The sequence below is a fragment of the Orycteropus afer genome, unplaced genomic scaffold, assembly GCF_000298275.1.
Source record: "Orycteropus afer afer isolate SDZICR_OR568_19922 unplaced genomic scaffold, OryAfe1.0 scaffold00410, whole genome shotgun sequence".
NCBI lineage: Eukaryota > Metazoa > Chordata > Mammalia > Tubulidentata > Orycteropodidae > Orycteropus > Orycteropus afer.
In genome coordinates this window covers 2,076,632-2,088,665 of record NW_006921997.1, presented here as the reverse complement: position 1 = coordinate 2,088,665, position 12,034 = coordinate 2,076,632, and the positions used below count along the sequence as shown (strand labels likewise).

The 12,034-nt window shown below is 39.9% G+C and overlaps 1 protein-coding gene across 1 annotated transcript in view; it reads right to left on the bottom strand.

Annotated features, from left to right (window-relative positions):
- FSD1L (fibronectin type III and SPRY domain containing 1 like) overlaps positions 1-12,034 on the bottom strand; it is a 143,412-nt gene that overhangs the window by 26,028 nt on the left and 105,350 nt on the right. The window contains exon 5 of the mRNA XM_042782684.1: positions 10,270-10,391. Within this exon, the coding sequence (XP_042638618.1) occupies positions 10,270-10,391 (122 nt within the window). The remainder of the gene's footprint in view (positions 1-10,269; positions 10,392-12,034) is intronic.

Below are 12,034 nucleotides of genomic sequence, written 5' to 3'. Positions count from 1 at the left end.
TCCAGGAGAGAGGTGGTGGGTGCTTTGGGAGGAACAGTTGGTGAAAGGGCTGGAGGGAGGCAGCATGTCTGGCCTTGCAGCAATAGGCCTTGGGTTACTGCTGGTAATCCTGTCTTCCTCTTGTGGGATTAGAGGAGCTAAGAACATGTGGCCTCCTTGCCCTTCTTGCACAGAGCAAATTCATCTTCCTTACAGCAGTTCATACACATTTTATCTCATGACACTAACTGCAATTTCCCACAACGTAACACCTCTCTTCCCACTCCCCCACATACCTATTTCTTCCCTGTGCCCTTCCCCCACATGTCCTGCTGGCCCCTGAGCTGTCGCCCTGTGCATACACCGCACTTCTGTTCTCCCATGGCTGATCTCTCCAAGGAGTGTATCTACCTAATGTAAATGTTCAGCTCATATGTTTCACTTTTTTGACTTTTATTTGGCTGGAAGCCGCAGAAGTGGGTTCAATTCCAGACCTGAAGGGCAGCTAGTGGCCACAGTCTCAGGGGTTTCAGCTTATCAGACAGACCAGCAAACCTGGTCTTTTTTCTTTTTTTTGATTTTGAGTTTTGTTCCACATTGTTCTCCCTCTCTGTCTAGGATCTCCTACATAGATCCCCTACCAAGTGGTTGATTGACAGTGGTAGCTGGGCACCATCTAGTTCTTCTGGTCTCATGGTCATATAGGCTCAGGATCACATGGTCTACCAGTCCCTTGGACTAAATATTACTACACTTCTTTGGTTTTCTTCATTCTTCTTTGCTCCGGATGAGGAGAGGCCCATTGTTACATCTAGATGGCCTGCTGCAACCATTTTTCAACTGTCTTTAGTAAAATTTTACTTACATGTGACATTAATGATATTGCTTGATAATTTCCAGTCTGTTGGATCACCTTTCTTTGGAACGTGCACAAATACGGATCTCTTCCAGTAGGTTGGCTAGGTAGTTCAAAAATTGTTGGCACAAACGAATGAACATTTCCAGTGTTGCATCCATTTGTTGAAACATTTCAATGGGTATTTCCATCAATTTCTGGAGACCACCCTTTTTTAAAAAAATTTTTATTGTGATGTGGGTGTAAATTTACAAAGTAGATTTGTTTTACACACAACAGTTCATGCACTTTTGGTTTCACAGCCCCGATCACAATCCCCAACTGCAAAGCTCTTCTCCCATCTCCTCCCTGTGACTACCCCTTCACTGTGCCCTTATCTATGCATTCCTGCCTGTACAGCTTTCCCTCCATGCAAATGCTGCCCTTCTGATGTCTCATGGTCAATCGATTTAGAGGGCAGATCTCCCTCAGATAGGTGGGTGCATCTCCCTGTGGTAGGTGTTCTGCTTCTAGGTCTTTCTCCTGTTGGATTGAGAGCTAATTCATGGAAATGAGTCCAGTTCCAGGCCTGAAGGATAACCCAGGGCCATAGTCTTGGGGTTCCACCAGCCACTATCTGACCAGTAATTATGGTCATTTTTGTGTTTCTGAATTTGGTCCACATTTTCCCTCCTACTCTATCCAGGATCTCCAATTTTGATCCCTTTCTGAGTGGTTGGCACTGGTAGTTGGGCACCATCTAGTTCTGGTCTCAGGTCATAAAGGCTGAGGTCCCTGTGATCTATCATATCCTTGGACTTATTGTTTCCAAATGATTTTGATTTTCTTCCCTCTTCTTTGCTCCAGATGAAGGAAACCAACAGTTGTATCTTAGATGGTCACTTGATAGCTTTTAAGACTCCAGTCACTACTCACCGAAGTAGGATGGAGAACAAAAATTTTATGTACTATGTTGTACCAACTGAGTATGGTGTCCTCCAAGGTTATGGTCCCAAGCTTGCAGGTCTGGTAACTCTCTCCCTCAAGGTGTCTGGTTTTCTCTGAGAAGCTACTCCAACCTTGTCCTGTTACTATACTGTAAATGGCTATTTCTGTAGCAGAAGTACATATGTAAGACTGTCTTCAGCCAAATGTATCTTTGGTCTTGGGTACATTCCTGTTTGCCTACCAACACCTGATCTTCTCACCAGCCTATGCATTCACTCATAGCCTAGGGTTTGCTGCTACTGGTGATGCAGCATTGTGCATGTAATAGTATTTGTCACTGTTGTCTTTATCTTTTGTGTACCTTCCTATATCTTTTCTGTGCCCTCCTTTTCCCAACTGTCATTATACTGATCACACACGTTTTTATACTATCTTTCCTTTCACCTACATCAACAGGTGGCACATAACTATTCAGAAATTTTTCCTCTCCTTCCTTCCTATCCCCTCTAACCAACAAAGTAAATTTCCTTCCCTGCTCAAACCTTTCCTTGACTTTTCACAGTAATGAACTCACACAAAGTTTGTTCATCTGTGATTGTCTTATTTCACTCAGCATAATATCCTCCAAATTCATCCATATTATGAGGTGATTTGTGGATTCTTCATTATTCTTTAATGTTGAATAGTATTCCACTGTGTGAATGTACTATAGTTTGGTTATCCATTCATGTGTTGATGGGCACTTAGGTTTTTACCATCTTTCTGCTACAGTGAATTGTGCTGCAATGAACGTGGGTGTGCAGTGTTGATGGGCACTTAGGTTTTTACCATCTCTCTGCTGTAGTGAATTGTGCTGCAATGAACGTAGGTGTGCATATGTCTATTCGTGTCCTAGATCTCACCTTTTTAAGATATATTCCTAGTAATGGAACTCCTGGATCAAATGGTATTTCTATTTTTCAGTTTTTTAAGGAAATGCCATACTATTTTCCACAGTGGCTGTACCATTTTACAGTCCCACCAGAAGTATATGAGAGTTCCAATCTCTTCACACCCTTGTCAGCATGTGTTATCTTCCGTCTTGTTGAACTTTGCTATTATTGCTGGGGTGAGATGACATGCCTAAGGCATTTGACTGCTAACCAGAAGGTTGACGGTTCAAACGCTCTGGCCACTCCTCGGAAGGAAGGTTGGGCAATCTACTTCCTTAGTGCTATCACCTCGGAAACCCAAGGAGGGGTCACTATGAGTCAGATCTGACTCGATGGCAGTTCAGTTTGGTTTTTATGGTTTAATGGCTAATAATTGTGAGCATTTCCTCATGTGTTTATTGACCACCTGTTTATCTTCTTTACAAAGTGTCTGTCCATGCCCTTTTTCCATTTTTGAATTGGATTGTTTCTCTTTTGGGTGTGGAGGTGCTGAAGTTTCCTATAAATTTTGGAGATAAGCCCCTTGTCAGATATGTCATAGCCAAGTTTTTTTTTCCAATCTGGAGGGTTCTCTTTTTACCCTTTTGGAGAACTCTTCCAATGCACATAATTTAATTTTAAAAAGGTCCCAGTTATCTTTTCCACTGCTTGTAAATTTTTGGGTTATGGCTGATAGTCCATTTATACCATAAATTAGGGCCCCTAAGTTTGCCCTTATTTTATCTATGATGAACCTTATGGTTTGGGGTTTTACATTTAAGTGTTTGATCCAACTTGGGTTTGTTTTTGTGTAATGGGGTGAGGTATGAGTCTTGTTTCATTTTTCTGCAAGTGGATATCCAATTTACCAGCACCGTTTATTTAGGGATAAAGAGGCTATCCCTCCCGTATTTAGTGGGTTTTGGTTCTTTGTCAAAGATCAGCTATCCAGAGATGAATATGTCTATTTCTGGGTTTTCGATTCTGTTCCCTTGGTCTATCTATCTATCACCGTACCAATACCACACTGTTTGGACTACTGTGGCTGTACAGCAGGTTTTGAAACCAGGAGTGTGGGCCCTCCTACTTTGTTTTTCTTCTTCAGCAGTGCTTTGCTTATCAGAGGTCTCTTTCCTCTCCGTAGGAAGTTAGTGATTGGTTTCTCTGTATCCTTAAAGAATGCTGATGGAATCTGGATCAGAATTGCACTGAACGTATACATTGCTTTGGGTAGTATTGCCATTTTCACAATACTCATCCTTCCCATCCATGAACATGGCATGTTCTTCCATTTATGTAGGTCTGTTATAGTTTGTTATAGTAGTGTTTTGTAGTTTTCTTTGTATAGGTCTTTTGTGTCCCTGGTAAGATTTATTCCTAAGTATTTTATCTTTTTTGGTAGCTATTGTAAATGGTACTGTTTTCCTTATTTCCTTTTCAGAGATCTCTTTGTTGATGTAGAGGAATCCAATTGATTTTTGTATGTGGATCTTGCATCCTACCACTTAGTTGAACCTTTCTATTAATTCCAGTACTTTTCTTGCTGAGTCTCTTGTGTTTTCTATATATAGGATCATGTCATCTGCAAACAGAGATAGCTTTACTTCTTCTTTGTCAATGCAGATGCCTTTTATATCTGTTTCTTGCCTTATTCCCCTGGCTAGGATTTCCAATATAATGTTAAATAGAAGTTGGAGACAGAGGGCACCCTTGTCTGGTTCCTGTTCGCAAGGGGAATACTTTCAGTCTTTCTCCATTGACAATAATGGTTGGCTGTGGGTTTTGTGTATATGACCTTTATTATGTTGAGGATTTTCCCTTCCATTCCTATTTTGCTGAGAATTTTAAACAGGAATGGATGTTGGATTTTAAGGAAATAAGGATTGATGCTTTTTCTGCATCAACTGATAGGATCATATGGTTCTTTTATTTATGTGATGGATTACATTGATTGTTTTTCTGATGTTGAACCATCCTTCCATACCTGGTATGAATTCCATGTGGAAATGATGTATTACTTTTTTATATGTTGCTGGATTCTGTTGGCTAGGATTTTGTTGAAGATTTTTACGTCTATATTCATGAGCAATACTGGACTGTAATTTTCCTCTTCAGTGGTGCCTTTACCTGGTTTTGGTATCAGGGTTATTCTTGTTTCACAGAATGAATTTGGGAGTATTCCATCATTTTCTATGTTCTGGAATAGTCTGAGTAGTACAGTTTGTCAGCTCTTCTCTGAAGGTTTGTTAGAATTCTCTAGTGAAGCCATCTGGGCTAGGAATTGTGTGTGTGTGTGTGTGTATGGGGAGGTTTTTTTTTTTTTTTTTTTTTTTTTTAATGACCTGCTCAATTTCTTCTTTTGTTATGGCTCTGTTCAAGTATTCTATCTCAGACTGGGTTAGTTTAGGCAGGTCTTGTGTTTCCAGAAATTTGTCCATCTTATTTTTCTCCAATGCCTTCAGAGCAGCTTGGACATCCTTCCTTCAGTACCATAAGTTCTTGGATCATATGTTACTCCTGTAATGGCTGAATGTTGACCAATTCTTTTTGTTACAATAACTGTCTGTATTCTTTCCATCTTCTTTTGGTGCTTCCTGTATCGTTCAATATTCTGCCCACAGAATCCTTCAATATTGCAACTCGAAGACTGAACTTTTTCTTCAGTTCTCTGAGCTTGAGAAATGTCAAGCATATTCTTCTCTTTTGCTTTTCTACCTCCAGGTATTTGCACATTTCATTATAATATTTTACTCTGTCTTCTCGAGCCACTCTTTGAAATCTTCTGTTCAGCTCTTTTATTTCATCCCTTCACTCACTTTAACTACTATCTCTTCAAGTACAAGTTTCAGAGTCTCTTCTGATTTCCATTTTGGTCTTTTCTTTCTTTCCTGTCTTTTCAATTATCTTTTGCTTTCTTCATATGAGATGTCCTTGATATCATCCCACAATTTGTCTTGTCTTTGGTCATTGGTATTCAATGTGTCAAATCTATTCTTGAGGCAGGATATAATCAAAGTCATATTTTATCTATAGTGGTATTGAATGAACTCTTATATACTGTTAAGTGACAAAACAAAATTATACAACAGTATATATACATCTAAGAAGCCACAGTGGCATGGAGTTAAGTGCTTGGCTGAGAACCAAAAGGCTGGCAGTTCAAATCCACCAGCTAATCTGAGAGAGAAAGATGTGCATTGGTTTTCTGTTGTTTGTTTAATATGCACACATGTTTCTATTTAAAAAGTTGCTGCCATTGTTAGATGCCATTGAGTCAGCTCCCTCTCATAGCAACCCTATGTAAAACAGAATGAAACACTGCTGCTGGTCCTGTGACATCTTCATAATTATTGCTATGTTGGAGCCCAGTGTTGCAAATACTGTGTCAATTTATCTCATTGATGGTCTTCTTTTTCACCGACCCTCTACTTGATCAAGCATTATGTCCTTCTCTGTGGACTGGTTCCTTCTGATAACTTGTCCAAAGTTTGGGAGACAAAGTCTCACCATCTTAGCTTCCAAGGAACATTCTAGCTGTATATCTTCCAAGACAGATTTGTTCGTTCTTCTGGTGGTCCATGGTATATTAAATACTCTTTGCCAACACCATAACTCAAATAGATCAATTCTTCTTCAGTCTTCCTTATCCACTGTATTTTAAAAGGGAGGCTATATACTAGGTTTAACCATATGAAATTGCATTTTTGAGGGTTAAAACTGTCAAATATTACACAGGCATGATTCTGTCTATATGATTATGTGCTTGTATACGCACAGACAGGTAAGAAGATAACACTAGGGAGCACTGGAATCTGAGATGAGAAACAGTTATTTGTTATTTTCTAGCTTTTTGTACTATTTTAATTTTCTTACCACATACATATATTCTTTCTTGTATTTTAAAAAAAAAGTTAAGTTTTAAAAAAATGAACACTAAAGTAGCTTTAATATGTGAATAGATAAGAAGCAAAGCACATTTTACCTCCCTAGGTTGCTGTTCTGGCTCCCTAGTGCCGCTCTGACAAGAAATTACCACAAACGGGATGGCCTTAACAAATAGAAGTTTATTCTACAATTTGGAGGCTTTAAGTCCAAAGTTCAAAATGCCAGGCTCTCGGGGCTGGGTGAAAGCCCCTCAACCTTGGGGTCCAGCTCTGCCTCCTGCTTCCGACCCACTGGAGCTAGAGGCATTTCTTCACTCAGACAGCCCTGGCTGCTGCGGCTGAGAAGCCCCAAGGTTGACAAGTAAAAAGGCACAGTCCTGATGTTACCAAACCACACGGCAGGCAATTAACTTAAGTCCATTTTAAGTCCCAAGGTCGGCAGAACATGGCAGGCTGCTGAGCAACGACACGGCTACATGCAGGGTCCAAGCAAGCCATAAGCTAGAGACCATTCCCAAGGCTTCTGCTTAAATACAGGAAGCAGACCACATTCCCTAAGGCAGTTACCCAGCTGCTTGTGGTAGATCTCACCATGGAGTTGATTGCCAGTCTCCTCATGGGGATTAACTACCACCAGCTGCCCAGCCACTCAACCAGGCCCAGCCAAGTTGACACACAAACCGAACTACCACAGTTGCTATAATTTTTTTCTGTTCTTCCACTGATATTAAGAATGCTCTGCATGTGGGATACTGCCTGGCTACCACTACTGAACATTTTGATCAAAGATTCCATAGAGAAATCCTGATTAAAAGGGGGGAAATGCAAAGCAGAATTTCAAATTCCCACAGATTCCAGACTTCCTGGAACCATGAAGACTGTATGAACCCTTGAAACTACTGCCCTGATACAATCTTTAAACCTGAAACCAAAAGTAGCCCCTGAAGTCTCCTTCAAACCGAACAACAGTTTAACTTAACTAGTAGAAAAGGTCTGCCTTGAGCATTATGCCCTTTTAAGAACTATCTCTATGGGATCAAAGCATATAGCAAACTGAAAGACTAGATAGGAACCTTAGAGGGCAATGAGTTTACGTCAGTAGCGGAGGAACAACTCAGAAAAGGAAGGTGAGAATGACTGCACAATTCAAAAAACGTCATCAATGTCACTAAACAGTACACGCAGAAACTGTTGAATTGTCATGTTTTGATGTATATATTCTCAACAAGGACCAAATAAAAATAAAACAAAAAGGAACACATCTGATAGGAGCCCTGGTGGCACAGTGGTTAAGCCCTTGGCTGCTAACTGCACGGTCAGCAGTTCAAATCCACAAGCTGCTCCCCATGAAAAAGATGTGGCCATCTGTTTCTGTAAAGATTATAGCCATGGAAATCTTACGGGGCAGTTCTACTCTATTATGGAAGGAGCCCTAGCGGTGCAGTGATTAAGTGCTTGGCTGCAAACCAAAAGGTTGGGGGTTCAAATCCACAGGCTGCTCCCCAGGAGAAAGATGTGACAGAAGATGTGACAGTCTGCTCCTGTAAAGATTACAGCTTTGGAAACCTTATGGAGGCAGTTTTACCCTATCCTATAGGGTTGCTGGGAGCTCTGCTGGCATAGTGCCTAAGGTACTTGACTGCTAACCAGAAGGCTGGCGGTTCAAACCCACCAGCCACTCCTCGGAAGGAAGGTTGGGCAATCCTACTTCCGTAGTGATACTGCCTCGGAAACCCAAGGAGAGGTCCCTGTGAGTCGGGTCCGACTCAACGGCACATAACAACAACAATAGCGTTGCTATGAGTTGTAATCGATTTGACGGCAACAGGTTTGGTTTGGACTTAATCTGCTAGCTACATAAAGGAAGGTGAAATTCTGAAGTTCTATGGTCACACTGGTGATTGACAGAGATATGTGATCAATGTGCCTCCTGAAAGTATTGTCTTTTCCTTTCTGTAACGGTTTTAGAGGCTGTTCTTAAGTAAAAACTTCAAATTTCAAGATTTATTTCCTAGTCTGAAATGTAGGGCCACCCCATCTGGATGTGATGTCCTACTCAGTTAACTGGTAGTCAGTAGACCGCAACCTCAAATTTTCAAAACTAAAGTAAAACGCAATCTCTCGCCAATGGAATTCTAAGTGTAAGACTGAAATGCCAACTGATTTTTTAATTATCTGGTAACCCAAACCAAACCAAACTCACTGCCATTGAGTCGGATCCAACTCACAGCAACCCCTCCCTTGGGTTTCCGAGGTGGTATCTGGTCATCTAACTAAAACCTTGAAAGATATTATTTCCCTTTAATAACAGCTTCCCTCTTAAGTAGAGCATTGTGAATGAAAAACCCAAACCCAGGTACTTTTGAGTCAATACCCCTCACAGTGACCCCATGTTTGAAAGCATAACCGCGTCCAGGGAGGTGCTCGGGGTTGGGATCCTTCAGCAGCAGACTGCCAAGCCTGTCTCCCAGGCACCTCTGGACAGATTCAAATCTCCAACCCTGAGGTTGGCAGCCCAGCACTTAACCGTGCCACCCAGGGACTCCTGAACGAAAACACAAAAACCAAGAAAACCAAACTCACTGCCGTCGGGTCAAATCCGACTCACAGTGATCCCTCCTTGGGTTTCGAGGTGGTATCTCTACGGAAGTAGATTGCCCAGAACGAAAACATAATTGTTGGTAATTCTGAAAGACCAAGGTACAGGTAGATACCACGGAGGAGTCTAGTTTTTTTCCCTACAACTGATTTCTTCTCATCCTATCATCTGTTCCTTCTATAAACTTCAGAACTTCTGATCTATACCACACGTTACTATTTCACTTGCACTACTTTATCGTTTCATGACTATTACCCTCATCTTCCCTATCATATTTTAAAGGCTCTGTCCACATAGTTGAAAGAGAAAGCGATAGTTTTGTACAGTCAACATTCCCTATTCAAAATCAGCTAACCTGTGAGGAAAAAAAGACAGTTGCCAACAAGGAACTTATAAGCACAACACTTCACTTCCAAGGGATTCCCTGATCCTCCAAATTACCATGTCCAAAACAGTTTTAACTACCAAGTAACAACATTTACTTGATGCTAAAATACTTTTAGGAGTATTTTTTCAGTATGCTAAAAGAAAAAAAAAAAATACTAACCAAAAGGTCATTAATTGGTTCTTAATTAAGTAATTATTTGAGACTTAATTTCAAATGGTCTGGCCATTGGAACATCTTCATACAAATACTCTAGTAAATTAACATTAACATTATTACTGCAAGTTAATGTTTCATCAGAGAGCCAATGATAATCTCACAGTAATGACAGCAGCTAGCATTCACCGAGCGTTAAGTACGAGCCAGGAGTATTCCTAGAGTGCTTCAGCGGCATCCACTCATATAATCCCAATAAAACCCTAGAAGAGTAATATCTGCATTTTACAGATGAGGAAATAAGGCACAGTTAAGTACTTCAAGCTATACAGCTTCTCTACACCAAACCAGCAATAAAATCTATCCTTAGAGGCATATTTAACACGGAATTTTTACCACCACAAAATAATTCTATAAAAAGAAAGGCGTGTGAATGTCAATTATTCCTTAAGTGAATAAAGAAAAGATGGTGCACCATCCTTTTAAAATATTTATATACCAATGTTCATTATGGGAAAATACTGCAGGAAAAACATTTTATACGGAAGTCTATGTGTTAATACGTGGTTTACCTGGCAAAAACTTCAAAGTTTGCAGCATCTGTCTTTCCTGAGAGAAATCCACCATTAAGTGAGTCATGTTGTCACTGACTTTTGGTTTCAAAGAAAGGCGAAAGGCTGATGCCATTGTGACTCTATGGTGAACACAAACATATTTTTTTAAATGAAAGAAGTATCAAATCATTTTATAATTATAAAATGAAAGACAGAAATTGTTTCACTCCAATGACTTGGGGAAGTATAACAAAATAATAAAGTCAAATAGAAATTTGCTCTTAAGAGTCTTTAAAAAATTAACTGAACAAAAAACTACAAAATGTTTTTTAATTTGAAAACAACTTTTATCCATTTTCCTCCTGCGAGTTTTATAAAATTGTATATATATGCAAATATAGTGAGTTCAGATATGCAGTAGAAACAAATCTTTTAATAGATCCCACATTCACCTGAACCTCTGCACCCTCAGTCTCCCTGACTTCCTGATGCCAGCCTCACTCCTCTTCATATGTATGCCAAATAATGAATGGGCCATACACCTGATTCAAACATTCTCTCTCCTGACATAGCTACCTGCACACCCTCCAATGAGTGTAGAGGGACACTGACCAACAGTGCATAGCCTAGTACCTGACAGACCACAAACGTGCAAGGAGAGAAGTGAAATCATGACTGGTGAATACCATGCCAGCAGGTGTCACTCTGATGTGTCAGCATCAGCTACACAGGATACTATAAGCAACAGTCCCGTGAAACTCTATGCCATGAAAATCATGGGCGTTCAGTCAACAGTGATGGATAAACACAGAGAGAAAAACAAACAAAGAAGTCACACCACATCTCATTTCACCCAGAGTACGGGGAAATTGTCTGCCAACAAGAACTGAGAATTAAAAGAAATCATCAGAGGTTACGTTATCTCAGATTTTGATTTTTCATATTCCAGCAAATTTCTGAAAATATCATAAAGTAATTTTATTATCTTTGATCAAAAAATGATATAAAACTACTATTCATGACTGTTGTCCTGCTAGCACATAATCTGGGAAAGGGAGTAAGGTGAGCAGGAGAGACACAGGGTACACCAGGCCTCGTCAAGCAGATTTGTGGAACTGACCCTACAGACCAGCAAGAAGAAGGATGTCAACTGTGCCTGTGTTCAGTTATTTTATTTCATCTTAAAGCTAGAGAAGTCAACACTTCATTTAATAGTAAAAATGAATAAAGAGCAGATGATCTGCTCATCAAGAAAGGGCTATACTGAAATATATTGTATAAAGACTCATTCTTACTGAGCACCTACTACTTGCCAAGCATGATGCTTAGTATTTCACACATATTACTTTAAGCTATTAATTCTCAAATAATAAAATGTCAGACCATACCATACCAACAAGAAGTTACCAATGAAAGTTAAGCCTTCCATACACTGTCCTCTAAAGTCCCAATTATCTTGTGATTGACATCTTCTAGAAGAACCTTACTCAGAGGTGGTCCTTAAGAAATGCTCACTGGGTCAGTAAAAGGGCTCAAGGCTACTTGATTTCTTCTAAACCTGACCAACTACTTAAATAGCTATTGAGAACTCTTGAGATAAAATATGAGAAAGTATTTCAGGGAATTTTAAATCTGAAATGTGGAAAACTTTAATCAGTATGACACCACAGAAAAAAGAATGTTCCCCAAAAGTGCACTAGAAATGGTCATCACAGCCTAAAAGAGAAGAATTATGACTCTTATTTTCTACCCATGAAAATGTCAAAATCCCTAGGAATTAAGT